This window comes from Eptatretus burgeri, chromosome 2 (assembly GCF_056783735.1).
Source record: "Eptatretus burgeri isolate ZD-2024b chromosome 2, Ebu_testis_v1, whole genome shotgun sequence".
Taxonomy (NCBI): domain Eukaryota; kingdom Metazoa; phylum Chordata; class Myxini; order Myxiniformes; family Myxinidae; genus Eptatretus; species Eptatretus burgeri.
In genome coordinates this window covers 43,979,637-43,999,636 of record NC_140962.1, presented here as the reverse complement: position 1 = coordinate 43,999,636, position 20,000 = coordinate 43,979,637, and the positions used below count along the sequence as shown (strand labels likewise).

The 20,000-nt window shown below is 44.1% G+C and overlaps 2 protein-coding genes across 13 annotated transcripts in view; one reads left to right on the top strand and one right to left on the bottom strand.

Annotated features, from left to right (window-relative positions):
* The window catches only part of LOC147031935 (protein patched homolog 1-like), a gene marked incomplete in the record, with an annotated part of 209,891 nt that extends 200,989 nt beyond the window's left edge, over positions 1 to 8,902 (top strand). The window contains 2 exon segments of the mRNA XM_085869166.1: positions 3,450 to 3,749; positions 6,808 to 8,902. Of these exon segments, the coding sequence (XP_085725292.1) occupies positions 3,450 to 3,749; positions 6,808 to 7,179 (672 nt within the window).
* LOC147031932 (uncharacterized) overlaps positions 1 to 20,000 on the bottom strand; it is a 174,867-nt gene that overhangs the window by 78,952 nt on the left and 75,915 nt on the right. For 7 of the 12 annotated variants that reach the window (XR_015054977.1, XR_015054978.1, XR_015054974.1 and 4 more), the window contains one exon: positions 9,538 to 9,707. Coding sequence is in view for 6 of the 12 variants with exons in the window: in XM_085869171.1 (XP_085725297.1) it covers positions 9,538 to 9,707 (170 nt within the window). In the remaining 6 variants the exon portion in view is untranslated. Of the gene's footprint in view, positions 1 to 9,537; positions 9,708 to 19,848 lie in introns of all 12 variants that reach the window. The other 5 variants (XR_015054975.1, XM_085869170.1, XM_085869169.1 and 2 more) reach the window with 2 other exon arrangements.

The following is a 20,000-nucleotide window of genomic DNA, read 5'->3' as shown; positions in this document are numbered from 1 at the left end:
CTTCATTTGTAAATTATAACATCGATGCAATGATTACGTATTTATAAAATCCAAACGCTAATTATTCACCTTTCTATAATCGATGCGAGAGGAGATTGTAAGCTGCTGCAAACAACACCGATGGCCGTCATGAACAGCACAAAGGTAAATCTAACGTGTCTTCCATCACTCTTGGATGTGTGTTGCAATTGCCAACAGTATTCAGTGGAGTAACATGCTGTACAGGTTTGTATCCGAGGAGCAATAAGCAATACCATATAGCCGAGATGTCTAGGTTTGTGTAAGTACGATGTTCGAAAACGAAAACGAAAAAAAAAAAGATGTTCGCACAACGACGATGTCGCTTTGGCCTAAGTCACATTTGCCGCGGCGGCTGTGGGGTCTCTAAAATCTACGGCCACTAGCAATTATATGGCGGCCGCAGTATTTCCACGGTCAATGTAGCAGTCACATCTGTTTTTATTTTTCGGGGAGTCGCACGGGGTATTTAGACATTGTGGAGACCGAAAACGTGGGGTTGCCGTACGGTCTTTGATTTGATGTCGCACGGTGACCTCAAGGGGGCCCTGCGGTGGCCATAGAATTTAAGGCAGACGCAAGGTTGCCTCAAGGTGCCCGCAAGGCGACCGCAGGGGGGCCCAAAGGCGAACGTGTGGCCAGACGTACGGTAACGAGTGGGTTCATTTGAATTTATTTTTTTTACCAGTTTTTTTTTTTTTTCGGCTTGTCGAATTGCTACGGCGAACGTAGAAATGAAAAAAGTTATAACTCCGCATTATAATTCCACGGCAACCCCTACGGCCTGTAAAAGATAGCCAAACGGCGTAGGGCCACCCTGAGGCCAACGCAGAAACTCTGTGGCCGCCGCACGTTTCTGTCAATTCAGAGGGCGTACGGCCGCCGTATCCTCGCCATAGAGCAAATGTGACTTAGGCCTTAACGACGCGTTTCTCAGAAAATAACCCCCATCGTTAAGTGGCGCATGACTGTACATGTGTTATGATCCGGCAGCGCAATTCCCAGCGAGGCGCGAGTACTGAGGCGGCGCGACATTGTGTTTTAGGCGCGCGCTGTTGTAGCTTCCGTTCAAAATGTGAAGAAAAAGTTTTTTTGACGCACAGGGTGAAAATCTATGCGCGCGCTGACCAGAGACCGGAAATATATAATTATTGTTTGGCCTTATCACTGGTGTTAGTCTTTCGACATCTTGGCGTATTGATTTCATTATTCAAAAAAGCTTCACGTCCAGTTGGCTTCAAGATGTTGGCCTCAAAGAAAAAGTGTCGTCAGTATTCCGTTGAATACATCAAGTATGGATTCATTCCATCCCTGACGAACACGCAGTTACCGGTGTTTGTTGTGTGGTATCATGCTGTCCAATAAAGCAATGAAACCATCTCGACTGAGCGAGCACCTGAGTAAAAAGCGCAGTGATAAGGCTCGCGCAGAGGTTAGCTATTTCCAATCGCTGAAAGAGAAATTTGAGAAGCGATCCACGGTAACGACAATGTTCAAAGCCAGCCAAAAGCTCGTGGATAAAGGACTGGAAGCGTCGTATAAGCTGTCATTGCTCATCGCCAGATCTGGAAAACCGTATTCAATCGGCGAACAGTTGATCAAACCGGCTGTTGGGGAAGTGATAAAAACTGTTATGGGCCAGGATCCGTATCCAGTTCTCTCGTCGATTGCGCTCAGCAATGATTCCGTGGCCAGGCGGATTGATGAAATGTCATCAGATGTAGAAGATAAGCTATGTTGTGAGCTGAGAAGCACGCACTTCGCCATCCAGCTGGATGAGTCCACTTTGCTTGACAGTGAAGCTCTGTTACTCTGCAACGTTCGCTTCATCCGTGATCAGGAAATGGTGGAAGAATTGTTGTTTGCCCGCTCTCTCCAGACCGATACGAAGGGTTCTTCCATCTTCCAAACATTGGAGAAGTACTTCACTGATAAGAACATACCGATGGAGAACATTCTCACTTGCGCGACGGACGGGGCACCAGCGATGGTTGGCCGCCAGCGTGGTTTTATTGCACTTCTGAAGAACCGGGTACCGTCCGTGTTCGCCATTCACTGTGTTGTGCACCGCCAACATCTTGTAGCAAAAGCTCTCAGCACCAGACTTCATACATCACTCCAAATAGTAATCAAAGCAGTGAATAAAATCAAGGTGTCGTTTCTGCATGATCGGCTGTTTCGTCAGCTTTGCCAGGAGAATGATGAACCATTCGAGAGGCTCTTGTTGCATACCGAAATTCTATGGTTGTCCAATGGTACTTGTTTGACCTGTTTCCATGCCCTCTTCTCGACAGTGGTCGAGTTTCTGTCGGAAATTGATACAGAGTTATCGGAGAAAGTGAATGTGATTGAGCATGATGTGGCTTACCTCGCGGACATATTCAGTATACTGAATGATGTCAACAAACAACTCCAGGGTGACCATATGATGCTGATTAAAGCAAAGAAAGTGATCGGCGCGTTCGTAACCAAGGCGACTGCACAGGGAAACCCTCGGCTGCAGAGATACGTACCACTTTCCCCGGTTGGCAAAGGAAACCGCTGTTTCTGATGAAGAGCTGCTCGTTTATTGCAATCACCTTGAGAAGATTCGTGGAGATATAGAGCAGCGTTTCAGAGACATGCGAGAACTGTCGGTGCCAGCATAGGTGATCAACCCATTCAAATGTGACATTCGAGATGTGAAGCGTGAATTACAGGACGAAATTATCAACTTGTGGAATGATGATGAGGCGAAGGCAGCATGAATACAGCAAATTCTGGATTCTGGAGCAGGGCGAATACCCCGCAATGTGGACAGAGGCAGAACTGCTGATGATGGCGTTCCCCACATCATACCTCGTTGAAAGTGGGTTCAGCGCCGTGATGGTGCTGCTGACCAAGTATCGAAACCGCCTTGACATTACCAAGAGGGGCGATCTGCGTCTCTGTGTCTCTACCTCACTGAGATGGAGCCAGACGTTCGTAATCTCACAGCGAGTCACCAGGCCCATCCTTCACACTTACGGTATTTGAGCCTGTGATAACAGATTCCCAGTTTGCCTTACCTGGATCTGTTCTGCTGAAACATTGTAGCTAGTAAAAAATAAAATAGAAAAGTAAAGTAAAATAAAGTAAAAATATTATTCAGAAAATATTTGGCTTCTGTTATTTTTGCTTCCTATCTACATAAATTCAGACTATCCTATTGCCCACTGGGTGTCCGACCACGAACGATAGGACAAGGGGGCATTGGGCCGGTCCAAGAGGGCAGAAGGGGGCGGTAGTCAAAAAAAGTTTGGGAACCACTGGTATAACTCATTTTCAGTCTGCCTTTTTCCTTCTTTGGAAAATTTAATCCTGTCTTGAATTGCATTATAAATTCTCATCTAATCTCATTTCTTATACGACTTATGTCTTAATGCGCCTGACAGTTTGTTGATATTTCACAGGTAATCCCAGCCAATGGCGGTAATCGTCTCGCGACACCATCCCCACAGCCTCCTCCTTATCGGCGTGGACGACCTATTCAGCGACCATTCCCACCACCTTACCCAGGACTTAGCCCACGTCCCCAACCGGGTACATACACAGTAACGGAGAGTTCTGACTCGGAGTTCTGTTCGGAGACGACGGGGTCAGGTGCAAGCGAAGACGTTGTGACCTGTTCAGTCGCCACGGCAGAGCCAAATCCTTTTGTGGTTCCTCAATCAGTTGGTGCACATCTCCGACAGTTCTCTCCACGAATAACGGTACAGACATAGTGGCAGTTGCCTTTTTTGTTTTAAGTATACCTTGTGGAGGCTCGTATGATAGCTAACACACTACGCACAGCAAGGGGGGCATGAGACAAGAGGGGCGGGTATGGGAGCAATATAAGCTAAAATATTAGCTAAAATGTAAAATATACAATAATTTTTGTAACCACACTCAGAGGGTCAAGCCAGATTAGATGTATGACTTGCTACAGGTACCACAGAAACCTGTACCAACCTGTTTCAGGGTCGGGTTGTCGGCGACTAAACCGTCTCCCCCACCTGGTTTCCTGGTGAGGAGGGTGTATGATATGGACACTCAGCAGGATTAAAAACAAAACCTGTCAAAGGGCAGAGGAGCTCGTAAGCCAATGGCCATCCATATCTAGTGCCCAACTGTCTCTGTGGACGTCCTGCAGTTGGGTTACCTTTTTTTTTTTTTTCGGAGGTTGGTGGCAGGATTTGCACTCTGGCTGCCGTAAAACCCTTCACTCCACAAAACACAAAAACGCAAAGGAAATTGAAAACCCACTCAGTGGGGGTACCTCCTATACAGGTGTCATCTGCAGGGCAGCTCACTGGAGGACGGGATTGGGTAAAAGCCTTTAGGATCCCCACTCTTTGATGACAGGAGGAAAACCATGGGGTAACCTTCCCGGGTCAGATTGCGGTAGCGTGTCGGGGTGATGCTGAGGTGTTGTCCACCAGACGGGGTCTCCTTGGATTAACCTGAAGCGGTCCCTTCGGGTGGTTCCTGGAACATCCTATCCCGAAGAGAGGATGATCACCTGTCTCTGTTATCATCTGAGCTCAAGCGTTTGAACATCGCTATTGCAGCACTCTCTGAGGTTCAGATTGGATAGTGGCTGGTCAAACCTACTATTGGTCTGGTCGCTCTGATGGTTGCCATTCCCAAGGAGTTGCTGTAGCTGTGTCCAATAAGATGACTCCAGTGTTAATTGAGGTAACACAGGTCAAAGAGTGTATTATGAGACGAAGGACGCTGCACTCCTTGGGTGTCATTTCCCTGGTCTCTGTATATGCTCTGACTGAGGTGAGTGATCTCACCGTGAAGGACGCATTCTATGCCACACTCGAGTCTGTGGTTGATCAGTGCCCCAGGCGAGATACACTTCTCGTCTTGGGGGATTTCAATGCATCGACTGGAACTGATAGGGATGGTTATGAGACATGTGTTGGTGCCCATTGGTCTGGAACTGTGAACCAGAATTGTGCTAAGTTCCTTGACTTTGCAAAAAGTCATGGACTTAGGGTGGCTAGTTCATGGTTTCAGTGCAAACAGGCTCATCGCTGGACTTGGTATTCCAATGCTGATTGTGTGGCAAAGGAGATTGATGATGTGCTCGTTGATGGTTGCTGGAGGATAATGCAGAACTGCAGGGTCTACCGGAGTGCTCAGTTCCTCAGTACCGATCACAGGCTTGTTGTCGCAACTCTGAAGTTGCAACTTAAATCCGGGAGAATAGTACCATCCCAGCCTCGGCTCGTTGTTGGCAAGTTCAATGATGAGAGGATATCTGAGTAGTCTGCAAACAAGCTGAGTGGGGATTTGGGGGTCTGGGTGTTTTGGGGAATCCTGAAGAGTTGTGGAGTGCCTTCAAGACCACCATCCTTGATGTTTCTTGTGGATGTCTTGGAACTCACTGAAGGGCGAAGAAGAATTTTGTCTCTCAAGGGACACTGGATACCATTGACCATAATCGGAGGGCCAGGCTGAATGGCAGAGCTGAACTGTTCAAGGAGCTGAGGCGTAAAACTGTACGTGCACTGAGGGTGGACAAGGAGGCCGATGTGTGAGGAATATGTGAGGGGGTAGAGAATCACCTGTGGTCAAGTGATTCTTGTCCTGCTTTCAGGGGAATTCACTCATTGTGTCCCTCCAAGCCCGTCCCTCGGTGTACTGCAGTTAGAGCGGAGGGTTGTGGGCTCTTGAGAGAGGAGTCCAAAGTGAAGGTCCGCTGGGCCGGTTACTTCGAGTGGCTGTCCCAGGCTGATCCACCAGCTATGGAGTTGGATGTCGAGTGTTACTATCCCTATTGCTGACCCTCCAATCAACTCTGGTCCACCTTCGTTTGTGGAAACACACGACTGTGGTGAACCGGTTGAAATGGGGTAAAGCTCCTGGGTTCTGTGGCATCCATGCTGAACTTCTCAAGGCTGGTGGGAATGCTGTACTTGTGTCGTTGCATCCAGTTCTGTGCTCTCTCCAGGAAATACTTGGAAATCTAAACACAGGAGGACACCATTTAACCTTCCATGCCTGTATCATGAATCCACACCCCAGCAACTCCACCTGCTGCAAGTAGTACTCATTATACGGATAACCAAAAGCAAGGAATTTGACCAGGGTGCAGCAATGCAGTGACCCATTCCATTTTTGAAAGATGCTCCAGATCTCTAACATCCACAAACCATAAATGTAGATCCGACAGCTGACTTTATATCCTCTCCCAAAGGATAATGTGCTTCAAGATGCAGCACCCCAATAGGCACCACATCAGAACAGCAGTTTTTGTCAAGTTTGACATGCTCGGGGATTGAACCCAGCCAAGAAAGTATTGGGTTGAATTTTAGTTGGGGTCACATTTAACATAAATAGCTTTAAATTGTCCATCAGGAAAGACGAGTCTTTAAGACACAACTTCCTGAAAAAAGTGTCTCAATGATGCACAGCAAATCACTGCACCAGCTTCACTGCATGCAGCACACCTTCCAATGAAACATCATCAAGGAGTACAAGATGAATTCACACTCATGCATTTGAAATGGGAAAGTGACTTTCCTGGGAGAAAAAAAAAAAACATCTACTGATGTGCAGGAGTTGAGTCAGGGAGTTGCGGGACATATCAATGGCATTGGCCTTTGTATGGTTAATGAAAAGCATTGCTATTGAGGTTTACCTAAGGAGTTGAGTTATTTAGACTATACATTCAAATATCTGCTATAAAAACCTTCTGGTCAAATCACTGATTGGCTGTACAAGGCCTGGATGAAAACACTCAATCTCACTTCTTTGTTGTTTCATTCTCCACAGGTTGTCAGGCCAGCATCCCAGCCCGTCTCACTCGAGATGGGTCCTATGCAGCTACCACGCTATCGGACAGATGAGGAGGCCAGCTTTGCTTGGCAGGAAAGCACAGAATCTTCCAGGGCCAATGGCAGGTGCCCGGCCTCACTCGACTTTCTTCACTGCAGATCGCACAGGACTCGGCCTTGTCAGCAAAGCGCCGCACCGTCTTCTCTGACAACGGTCACAGCAACGGCATCGGTGACAGTAGCGCTACACACACCAGCATGTATCACGTTGCCTGATGTTCATGAAGAAGACGAAGCTTTTCACCATCCACATGTGCCTTCCAGTGAAGCACGGGGTGCGACGGGAACCAGGCCAGATGAAGCAAAGTGATTCTGTGGGCCGCACTGTACACAGACGTTTATTTCCATTACCATCGCCTCTGTCACTACCATTCATTCCATTCCAATAGAATCATACACTGGTTCCCTCACTTCTGTAAAACCAGAAAGTCTCCATTTCCCTCTTGAAGAATACTTCTGGAGGATAGCCTGCTCCGTAAGATAGGTGAACTTGGGAAGTGATTTTTTATTGCATAATACCATTTTAAAGGGAACTGACAATTCGTTTAAAGGAATATCTTTGAACAAAGAGCCATATTTTCTGGTCCCCATAGCCAATAACTGTTGGCCTAGTTGCATCGAAGTATTACGACTTGGTAACATATCTTTGTTTTCATTTTTGTCCGAGTGGGCTTGGTTTGATCAGTCGTCCTCCATGCAAATGCTACTCGATTCATCAAAACAAATTACCAAGCATTCAAAATCACCCGGCAGCAAGCCCTTCCGATTTATGACCACAACAATCGATCCAGACAGAACTCTGCCTGCATTGTGATCGCAGCGTGGTGTTTTTTTTCTGACCTGCTTCCAGCTAACCCTTATAAATGGAATGTTACGTTATTTCTCAAACACACCTGTGGCATACGTTTGAATTGGCATTATGCATACAGAGAGCCATTAGCCTTGACATGGTTTACTCTTTTATAACAAGTATACGGGTTTTATAAGTTCTTCTTATCTCTCCTCAACATCTTATTTTGCCCATCCCCTTGGATGCTTTGAAAGCATGGTTTGTGTGAATGTTTTTTTTTTATCAGCTTGCATATCGTCCACCTAAACAGAGCGACTGCCTGCCGCGACATGATGACAGAGGCTTTGGCTCAATTGCAAACGTGGTGCGCTCACCACAAATCCACGGGCCTCAGCTTCCTGTGCGCGATGCCATGTTTGTCAAAGTGGGAAGGGGAAAAAGGGGGGGGGCACTCTACAGTTACAGTAAACGATATAATATAAATTATTTATGATGGAAGGCTTTATTTTTGTAGTGTACAGAGTAGTCTTTTGTGGCAGAAGTATATTTAAAAGATGTTTTATACGCACGCAATAGTTCTTTACTAAATCCAGGTCCGAGCTTCTGAATACATTGTCCAGAAACTTTCCCTGACCTTAATGGCTTCAGGTCGACCTCAGTGCTATTTCCGTTCAGGTATTACGCCGTTTAGTAGTGCCCTTGCTAATCCGCAACATGGCAGCAGCCATTTTGTTTTTAAATACAGATTGCCGAATGAAAAAGCAAAACCTGCAAAAGGAGCAAACGTCCATTTTGAAGAGCCTGCGATTGCAAAGCAGTTCCTTTTTAACTCCTCTCACTCAAAACCTCAAGTCCTATCTTTCTTGGAGTTTTGCATATAACTACTTGATCATTGTCTTTGGTGTGTTTGATGCACGATTTATTTTCATCGTTGGACCAAATACCTTTCCATAACTTATACCTTTACATATCTCATGACAATGAAGAATATGACCACCAAAGGGCTGGTTTAAAGCAGCAATAATGGATGTTATCACCCGGTGGCATGTATGTCGACCCTCATTTGAAGGTAACCAAGTACATCGTGTCTTTCAGTGGTGCATATAACATAACTTCAGTGAGGGTTATCATGCTTTGAAATGACAAATATCCTATGCTGGTGCCATCCCTGGGTGCTCTGTATGGCCTACAAAGTTAATACTGCGAATTTTTCCACGTTCGAACTAATAAATTTTTGATACAATCCTGTTTGTCTCACTTGTTGTGTTATCCAAAGCCTGTAACATCAAAAGCTTTTGGATCAAGGTTTGAAAGGCTGTGCCAAATCTTTGGAAAGTTATTCATGTAACAATTTCTCAATTGTTATCCAAACTGATGATAGAAAGCTGTAAAATACGAAGATGGTTGCACCGCCAGGCGAGTAGGGAATGGGTCTCCGTGCCCGCCCGTTAATTTGGGTGCCAGTCGGTGGTTAAAACATGAGTCTGTGTCAGCAAATTTGCTGACAGGCATAAGAGAGCGGAGCCTTTGTCAGCAATTCGCTTTCACAGGCCCTTATAATGTGTCCCCAACTTCCTGACATGGGTTATAACTACCAATTCTCTACATGCTATGAAGTTCCCGTTTCCCACACACTGGTTCTTGTTTACAAACAGGATTTTTTTAATGGGGCAGGGAAGAGAAGAACACGATCAGACATGTTGTAATGAAACAGATAGTGTTAAATGAATGCCAAAATAAATACCCTCGCACCGTCAGAAACTCGACCAAACTTAATTTTTAAATTCCTTACTCATTCATACGGGATTAAGAGATAGATTAGTATGGGGTTACAAGCTGCACTGCTCTTTTATTTACTCCGCCCCGCCCCCCTCTCACCGACTCCCTGAGCTCACACGTGGGATGTGCCGATTGGGTGCCGCCGACATCGAGCGAAGCTCAGCACCCGTGCTGATTGGTAGGGGGGCTGCTAAGTTTCCGATCACGTATCGGCCTTGCTCCCGGTGCGTGATGAAGTCCATTATTTCACCTGTCACAGTTTGTCCATGCTGTGAGAAGAGTGGAAAAATTCAAATAGACAGATTGTACATGGAGAATGCCACAGAATGTAGGGAGGGGGACGATGGGGAATCAGAAACAGACATTTGGGCTGGAAAGAAGAGCTTGCTAAGCATTACTCAACACTATCTCTTTAATTGCAGCAATTACATCACACTTCTGCTAACATGCACAATGAAATAACTATTTTAATCTATTCCCCATTTACCCCTTAGATCAGATCTGTAACAATATAATGCATAAGCTGAGGAAGCTGAGGGTGCCTCATCCCCATCAGTTCAAGCAAGAGTGGGAAGCAGTGTCTTTTCACCCTCCCATCCCACCCTCAACTCCCTTCTTTCCCCACCACTCCTCCTGAACTCCAACCCCTCCATCTTGGTTCACTATAATATGTCAAATGTTACATCATTGGATGTGATGGTACACGTCCGAATCCATCCACAATGTTTTTGAGATATCCTGTTTCCAGACAGACAAACAGACAGTGGTGAAAACATAACCTCTGCCCACCTTTGGAGGCAGAGCTGAACATGTTATTGAAGGTATACATCAGCGCTAAATTGGAAATTTGATTTCCTGTGCCCTCCAACAGTGATTTCGAGACAACACATAATGTGATTTATCAAATAGTGTGACCAGGTTCGTGTTCGAATTTCACATTGACTGCTAAGATGGGAACAACACCGATTGCAATAAAGCAAAGTGGCATCTCATATAGTCAGGCCGACAGCCCGATCACGATTAAAGGGCGCCCTCTAATGGCAAACTCAACCATTCGCCCGACAAGAAAAATGTAGTCATTGATTCTTCCCAAAGTGCCATTTTGCCCCAAAAAAGAAGAACACATTTGTTACCAGAACGGCACTCGGTAGAGCACATACCTCTCCTGGGCTGAACAGTTTACATTTTTATCCCACTGATAGCCAAGCTGGATGTAAATCCAGACCTTAACCAAATTCGAATCAGCTTGTTCTCATTACCTATCCAACTCATCGACCTCGTTTTGTCATAACTCATCCATAACTTTTTAAGATATCATGCTGCATATCTTTTTTGGCCCCATCTCTCACTTGTGAAGAATCACTTTATAAACTCTAGTATCGGGATCCAGATCCTCAACAAAATCAAATCAATTCGTCCTTGCCACACACCCCAACCTGTCCACCAAGTTTCTTCTGAATCAGTCCATAAACGTTTTGAGATATCATGCTATATTGTACATCGTTTTTGGCCCTATCCCCCAAATGTGAAGAATCACTTGTACTAGAACGGCACTCGGAAAAACGCATACCTCCGTCAGGCTGAACAGTTTACGGTCTGTATCCCACTCAACTGCAGGGGCAGATCCCAGATTTTTTGAAGGGGGTGAGGGGCCAGAAATGAAGGGGATGAGTGCATACTCCATCAGATACTGTGAATATGAAGGAACTAAGCGTGTGGTCCGGTGTCCACTTAAGGACTCTGAAAGCTTTGGGATTTCATACGTCCTCGGGTGCACTCTGAGTATTGACTGACCATATTGACTACATGTTGGGAGGGCAAAAAAAATCATTTGTTTCCATTGTAAAATAAATTTTACTTTCCTTGTTGTTGTTGACTTTGACATGATTAAGCTTGAACCTGGAGCTCTGTCAACATAAAGGGATACCAGATACTCAACAATTCTCTTCAACAATTACTCTGAAGTTTTTGATGTCTTGAGTGCTTGCCAGTTAGCAGTAGGACACAAAAACAAGTGTGATATGCAAATATGGGCTTTACTCAATCAGTGAACTTTCTAACCCTGATTTCTCCCTTCTTCACTTGGTAATGGCAAATTTTCCAACAAATGTGACCATGAGTCTCCTGTTCCTCTAAAGCCCCAATAGGTTCATCTGATCATGCACTTGTGAGTGTCAACGTCCTGGCTATAGTCAGAGAGTATCATGGAGTCTGGCATTTCACCCAAGCTGACTGGCAGGGACTGCAAGCTGCCTTCTCATGTCAAGACTGGTCCTTCAGTTCCAGCTCTCTGCATATTAATACTACCTTGGAATCATTCCACACAAGCTTGCTTTCCCTTATGTGCATATTTATTCCATGTCGTCTGCAATTCCTATTATTACACTGAACAACAAATTTCAAAAATTTTTTTTACTGGAGATGTGTAAAGTGATTAAGACTAATTTGGGTACGCTGATTTCAAAAATCATAACCGTTTTGCTGTATCACGTCAGGATTTTCAGGAACAGAAATATTCCCATTGCCTAGAAGTCAGGATTTCAATGAAATTTACATATGTCTTTAACATGTCTATTTCGTACAATTGTTGTTAACTTGTGTTATATTTCTTTCTTTCAGATAAAGATGAGTAGGCGTTCCTGTACCAATCATCCTGACAACTTCTGTTATGTCTGTGGTCGGTATACCAAAAAAGATCAACAGCGAAGTATATCTACAGCAGTGAAAATGAAGGCCGCCTACTTTCACTACTTCGGGTGTAAGGTGGGGGACCAAGAACAGAGCTGGGCACCACACATCTGCTGCACAAGCTGTCACACAACCTTGACTCAGTGGTTGGTGGGCAAGCGCGCGAGCATGCCATTTGCGGTGCCCATGATATGGCGTGAGCCGCAGAATCATCATGATGATTGTTATTTCTGCTGCACAAGCATCGCCGGCTTCAACAAGAAGAATAAAGGTCACATCAAGTACGCTGACTGCGTCTCTGCTCGTAAACCTGTGCCTCATGATGACGAGAACCCCGTTCCAACACCTCCAGCTGATCAGAACATAGCTGTAAGCAGTGGTGAAGAGGATGGTGATGATAAACCTTTTGAACCCGACACTCAAGAATCACACCTTCTGAACCAGGGAGACTTAAATGATCTTGTAAGAGATCTCTCGCTGTCAAAGGCGAAGGCAGAGCTGCTTGGATCAAGGCTGCAGCAGTGGAATCTACTTGAACCTAACACCAAGATATCCTTGTTCAGAGCACGTCACAGAGACATGGCTGAGTTCTTTGAGATGGAAGACACGATGACATTCTGCAGTGACATCAACGGTCTGTTGAAAGAACTTGGGTGTGATCACGATCCTGCAGACTGGCGCCTCTTCATCGACTCGGGGAAGAACAGCTTGAAGGCTGTTTTGCTCCACAATGGCAACGAGAAACCATCAGTCCCACTGGCTCACGCGTTCGGCATGACAGAGACCTATGAGACTATGCGGCAGCTGCTTGATTCCATCAAGTACAATGACTTCAACTGGCACATCTGCGGAGACTTGAAAGTGGTGGCGCTGTTGTTAGGGCTGCAGTCAGGCTACACGAAATACATGTGCTTCCTTTGTCTCTGGGATAGCAGAGACGACAAGAATCACTGGACGAAGAAAGATTGGGAAGAGCGAAAAGAGCATGTACCTGGTCGACACAACGTGAAGCATGTCGCCCTTGTCGACCCAGCCAAGGTTTTCCTTCCACCACTCCACATAAAGCTCGGCTTGATGAAAAGTTTTGTACGGGCAATGGATCTGAATGGGCGTGGGTTTTTATACCTCAAGGAAAAGTTTGGCAACACCTTGTCGGAGGCCAAGATCAAGGCTGGTGTCTTTGTTGGACCGCAAATCCGACAGATTATGAAGGACGAAACTTTTCTGACAACTCTAAACCCCAAAGAGCTGGCAGCGTGGAGGAGCTTCAAAGCTGTGACGGACAACTTCTTGGGGAACGAGCGCGCGGACAACTATGAAGAAATAGTGCAGCAGCTGCTGGAGTCCTTCAGGAAACTTGGCTCCAGGATGTCCCTGAAAATCCATTTCCTACACCAGCACCTGAACTTCTTCCCTGACAACTTGGGAGCAGTCTCGGACGAGCACGGCGAGCGATTCCACCAAGAGATTTCACTCATGGAGACGCGTTACCAAGGGCGGCACAACCCGAACATGATGGGCGATTTCTGCTGGTTCCTGCATCGTGAAACTGACACAGAGCAGCACAAACGCAAAGCCAAATGCCTAAAGCATTTTTAATTACATTCTAGTGGAGTTTTTCTGTAATTTCTATAATTTTGAAGCATTCATGATGAAATAAATGAATAAATGAATTTTTGTAAATTTCATTGAAATCCTGACTTCTAGGCAATGGGAATATTTCTGTTCCTGAAAATCCTGACGTGATACAGCAAAACGGTTCTGATTTTTGAAATCAGCGTACCCAAATTAGTCTAAATCACTTTACACATCTCCAGTAAAAAATTTTTGTTGTTCAGTGTTATCTGCAATTATCATACCTATCCTGTCACCCCAGATACACAGAATATTGTGGTGAGGTCGTTGCCTTCAAACATCTTGCCTTCTCATCCTGGAAAGCAAATCTGACAAAAGGCAACTTCACATCATTCCACAAAGCCCAGAATAAGTGTATTCACTCTCAGAAAAGCCAGGAAACAACATCTGTTCTACCTCAAGGCTAAACTTTCAAACCTGTCTCCCTCCTCTAAAACACGGTGGTGCCTTGTTATGTCAGTCTCTGGTGTATGCTCCTCTTCCATCACTTCCCTCATTTCAAAAGGCACCACAGCTGCTTGTGAGAAGGCCAAATGCCTCAATTCTCTATTTGCTTCCAAACATTGTCTCCACCCCTTGCTCTCTGTACCCACCTTACCCAGCTGCACCTGGACTCTGTCTTTTGCACATCAGAAGGTGGATAAGTTTCTGAAAACCATATGGACTCCAATTCTGCGACTGGACCAGAGATCCTCAGCTTGCGTGTGCTTACCCAGCTCAACGCGTGAAACGACACACACCTGCTCTGCTGCTTTTGCACATCCTCTCTCTGCCCTTTTCACCCTGTCGTTTTCCCTTTGGTCATCTTCCATCAGCTTGGAAATCAACCAACATCACTGCATTACATAAAGGAGGAGGAGATTGGGACCATACTCTGTGCAGAGCGTTGGTGCTCAAGCAGTCTCCTTGGCTATTGGGCACAATCCTGGACGGATCGCCACTCCAACACAGTATACCACAAAGTTTCTTCTGCCATGCTGCCACTCATTTTGCCAACCTCGGAAGGATGACAGGCCGAGTTAACCCCACTTGGTATTAATTCAACAGCTCAGTGGGATTTGAACTCAGGACCCTAGAATCCAAAGCCCGCCACCCTCCCCATTAATACAACACCAGGCATTACATAAAAAGGTGCAAAAACTGATCCTCTTAACTACAGACATGGAATCCATCATCACAGCTGATATGAAATACTTCCTTTTCTCCAACAACCTCATCTCAAACCAATTTGTTTTCAGACCTGGTCACTCCACCTTGGACATGCTGCTTCTACTCACCCAACAATGTATGGAGGCCCTCAATGTCAGACATGAAATCAGGGCCGTCTCTCCAGACATAATATCTCGAGCTATCGATACAGTTTGGCATCCTACCTTACTCTCCAAACTCTCTACCTATGGCATCCAAGTTCAACTCCACGCATGGTTTACTGACTTTCTCTACTCTCACAGCCACATGGCTCTTACCAACCTTACCCACACATCACTTGTCTGTCTCCGTTTATTTTCTCCCTTGGCCCTGATGTTGGCATTTCCCCCTTCTCTTTCAGCTGGTGTTTTGATTATGTTGCATCCTGATCCATTCCATGTTCTCGCACTTCCAGGAGCCTTGACTCTGTATACATTTTTTTTTAAATGTCAATGGAGAAAGACTAAACCACTTACGATTCACAGATGACTGATTTTACATCAAGCAATGCCAAAGAATTGAAAATAATGATGGTATAGCTCAATTTAGAAAGTCAAAATATCAGACTAAAAATGAACATAAATACAAAGTTCGTACTCGACCGCAATACCAACAAGAGCGCAAGTGAGCACAATGTACGCCCGAAAAAGTCTCTGTGACACACACACACACGTGCGCGCACACACACACAATTATATATTCAAACACGTCAATTTATGAAGAACAAGTAGGTATATACAGAATTGTGCTACCACATGGAAAACAGCATCCTGGTTGCCATGGCAACCACTTTAGATGACGAACGTATGTCACGACACACAGTCTCCACAATCTGTACATATGTACCAAATATGAAACGTGAAAGTTGAAAACTTTGGAAGTTAGAGTGCGGACAGGGACGGACGGACGACCGGTATCACATAATACACCCCCCCCCCCGATATATATATATATATATATATATATATATATATATATATATATATATATATATATATATATATATATATATATATATATATCGGGCGTATAAAAAGGATGAGATTCAAATTGATCATTGCAAAATGTATGAAATGATCGATTACATTTACTTTGGACAACTCGTGCATTAGATATGGATTAATTTGAAAAAGTGCAGAAGAGATGTATTATGGCATGGTCGACAACATTTGTGAAATTTTAAAAAAAAAATACCATGAAAATCAAACAGCCCTTGTGTCTGAAAATGAAAGTTTACAATCAGTGTGTTCGATACCAGCCAGCGATATATGGTAGTGAAAAAAAGATGGTGCAGAAATTGATCACCAAACAAAGAGCCATGGAAAGATTATCTCTTGGCGTAACCAAAGGGGACCAGAAGAAAAACGACTGGATTAGACAGAAAACAAAATTCCTTAACATTGTGGTCACAATAAAAACACTGGAATGTAACTGCACAGGGTGTGCAGCAACAATAATGAACAACCAGTGGACAGCAAGAATTACAAACTGGCAAACGAGAGGAGGACCTGGAAGAAGCAGAGGTAGACCAAATATCAAATGTAGTGATGAAATTGAAACATTAAGACTTCATGTTGCTTCGAGTATAACAGAATGGACCATGTAGATTGTAGTGGGAGACCTTCATCCTGCAGTGCAATAAATGAGTCGGGCAAGTCGAGTCGACACTTCCTAAAGACATGTACATGTAGGTTGTGCCGTTTAAAACCACGCACAACGGAGGTCAACCTAGTCATGGTTTTTAGAAGCATCCTATTTCATTTGAAATGTCAAATGTAGCTTGGCTCTTTTATAATAAAATATCTTTAGAAGGTTGAAGCTACAAAATTAAACTAAGTTTTTATTCCTGAAAATTTTTCAATTACAGTTATTTTTTTAAACCTCTCTCAAAATCCCATCCTTCCTTTTTTGTGAAGCACGAACAGTATTTTGCTTCTCATTGAAATGCATTCGAAGAAATATTGATTGATTAATCAATCATTGCAGTGAATGACTTGGTTGTCAAAGTTTTTCTTGTCAATGTTTTGTGCTGATAATTATTCTTCCAGATAAGTAGAGGTATACTATAGACCGACATATTATTGGGAAAATACAAACACATTAAATCGGCCTTTCCCAGATAATATCTCATTACAAGCCTACACGTCATAGAAACACGTCAAAGCATGTCATTATTAGCTCACCTGGACTTCAGCTCGGTGAGCTTATGTGATCGAGCAGTGAACGTAAGTGAGTCAGTCAGTCAGTCAGAGTCAGCGAGTCAGTCAGTTGGTAAACACTTCCATCATTATCGCTTCAACCAAACACACAGTTTTGATGAAACTTGGCCACAAGCTTAACAACCGATGCCAAACGAAGGTTTATTGACCGCATCAAAATCTACGCTCATTAAAGGGGTCTACGGGGGTTTTTTGACCCCACCCCATAAAAAAAAATAGGTATTTGCTCTCTTCTCTAAAACTACACACACAATTTCTATGAAAGTTAACCATAACCTTACTCACCCATAATGTACCAAAGTATCGACCGCATCAAAATCTGCACTTATGAAGGGGTCTACGGGAGTGATGGGGGGGGGTGGCGGTTGACCCCCCAAAATTGATTCTGTCTCTTCTCCGAAACTACACACACTATTTTGATGAAACGACCACAACCATCATCAAGAGTGATGCACTAAAGTGTATCGACCACACCAAAATCTGCACTCATTACGGGGGTCTACTGGGATTTATTGATCCCCAAAACTAGGTATTTGCTGTTTCCTCCGATACTACACACACAATTTCGATGAAACTTGACCACAACATTCATCACCAGTGATGAACCAAAGTATATCAACATCAAAATCTGTGCTCATTAAGGAGGTCTATGGAGGGGGGGGTAGGGGTAGGGGTTTGACCCCCCCCCACCCAAAATAGGTATTTACAGCCTCTTCCGAAACAACACACAATTTCGATGAAACTTGACCACAAAATTCATCACCCGTGATGAATCAAAGTATATCAACCACATAAAAATCTGTGCTCATCAAGGGGTTCAAACAGGGGCAGTTTGACGCCACAAAATAGGTATTTGCTCTCTTCTCCGAAACTACAGATACAATTTCGATGAGACTTGACCACAACCTTCATCACCCTTGATGTACTAAAGCTTGTTCATGGCATTAAAAAAAAAAAAAATCAGGGTGCAAGAGGGTCTGTGGACAGTTTGAGTGATTGTTGCTCCTGATCCAGGTGAGCTGCAGGACGTGCGGTCCTATTTTTTAATCATCATTCTCACTCTATAATAACAGGCCTGTTCACTCCACATTATGGATATACTTTAGTGCCTTTGTTGAGATTTCATTACCAATTTGAGTTTCCTTAGACAAATCGACTGACTGTAGAACTGATAACAATTACCATCACGGTGTTTTCTTTGTTTTTTTTCATATTACAGTAATTTGCATACCACATCACAAGGCCCGATCTATCGTTACGAGTAAAATGCACATCAGAAATCCAATGAACTTGTCTACCTTTCTATGTTGAAACGACCCTGCAATCGTGGTTCAGCCTCCCCATGTGGCCCCTTTGTTGGACCCCAGAGAGCGTTCCATGAATAGTTTTTGGTGTGGAGTGTGTCTAACCAGCTGTGCCCCTGCGCATTGCTCTAAGAAGCACATGGTATGGAAAAATAAAGTCTTGGAAAAAGAAATACATGGTAAAAACGAAAAAAAATAGCCTCTTTTCCAGCCCCTTATACGAATTAATACAAAGCTGTTAAACAGCTGTAAGGCATGAGGATTTGCATGAGGGAATGAAATCTCGCCTCGCCTTGCCAAATGACTCAGAGTGTGTGAAAAGTTAACGGTCCACAACAAAAAGTAAATTTTTCGACATCAACAAAACTTATTTGTCCACATCTTCATTGTACAATAATTTAATTGATGTTTTGACAAATTATTGTTTTTTTGTTGGAGTGGGAAGGAGTTTGCATTCCATCCTTAATAATCAACAATCACCGTTATATTAGTTATCAACTTTTCTCTTATTATTCTCCGAAAGTACGTTTCGACCAAAAGTAGAGCACAATATATAGCAGTGACTGGAAAGCAGAACCTTATGTGATCATATATAAAAGTGCTCCATCACGGAAGGCACGACTTGAATATGGAAACATACATAACCTGATGTACACAATTGCATATCAATTACATGGATAAAAATTGAAAAGTCAAAAAAGGCCAGCACAAGTGAAATACTGAGAGTTAAGCCTTGACTATTGTATGTTACACACACACACACACACACACACACACACACACACACACACACACACACACACACACACACACACACACACACACACACACACACACACACACACACACACACACACACACACACCCCAACATTTGTAGAGGACACGTTTTGGGTAAACCCCGCGAATATGGAGGCATTGTTTCAATGGAAAATGGGGAGATAGGTTCCAGGGATTTCCCAACCTGCGAAAAATCTGCGAATGTCAGGGTAAAATCCGCGAGTGTTTTGTCATTGCTACAATGGGGACAAGCGGGATAACGTTATCGGTTTGTGGCGGTTCCTGGTTCAAAGGGGAAAATTTTTTTAAAGTTTAAGATGTTTTCGACCACAAATACACAATTAAAGTAACATTTAAAGATGCTGACAAAAATTTAAAAACCACAATACCAGGTACCGTTTCCAATTATTGAATAATACATTTCAAAGTCTTAACCATACCGTGCCGTACCACGAAACAAAACAAACAAAAAAAAAACATCATGTACCGTTTCAATTTTTATTAAACAAACACAGCACACATAACTTTTCAAAATGATGAAGCTGATGATGATGATGAGGTGCGCCTGGTGTAATAAGTCGAGAAAGTTGATATTACCTCCTGGTCGAACGGCTGGATGAGGGAGGTGGTGGTCGGCGACAGGAACATGACCTCAATGTTCAGGTGAGCACCGTTCAGGTCCGTGGGGTACTCAGGAGCATTTTCAAGCTGCAGGAATACCTTGAATGAAAGGTTCTTTCCTACCAGGT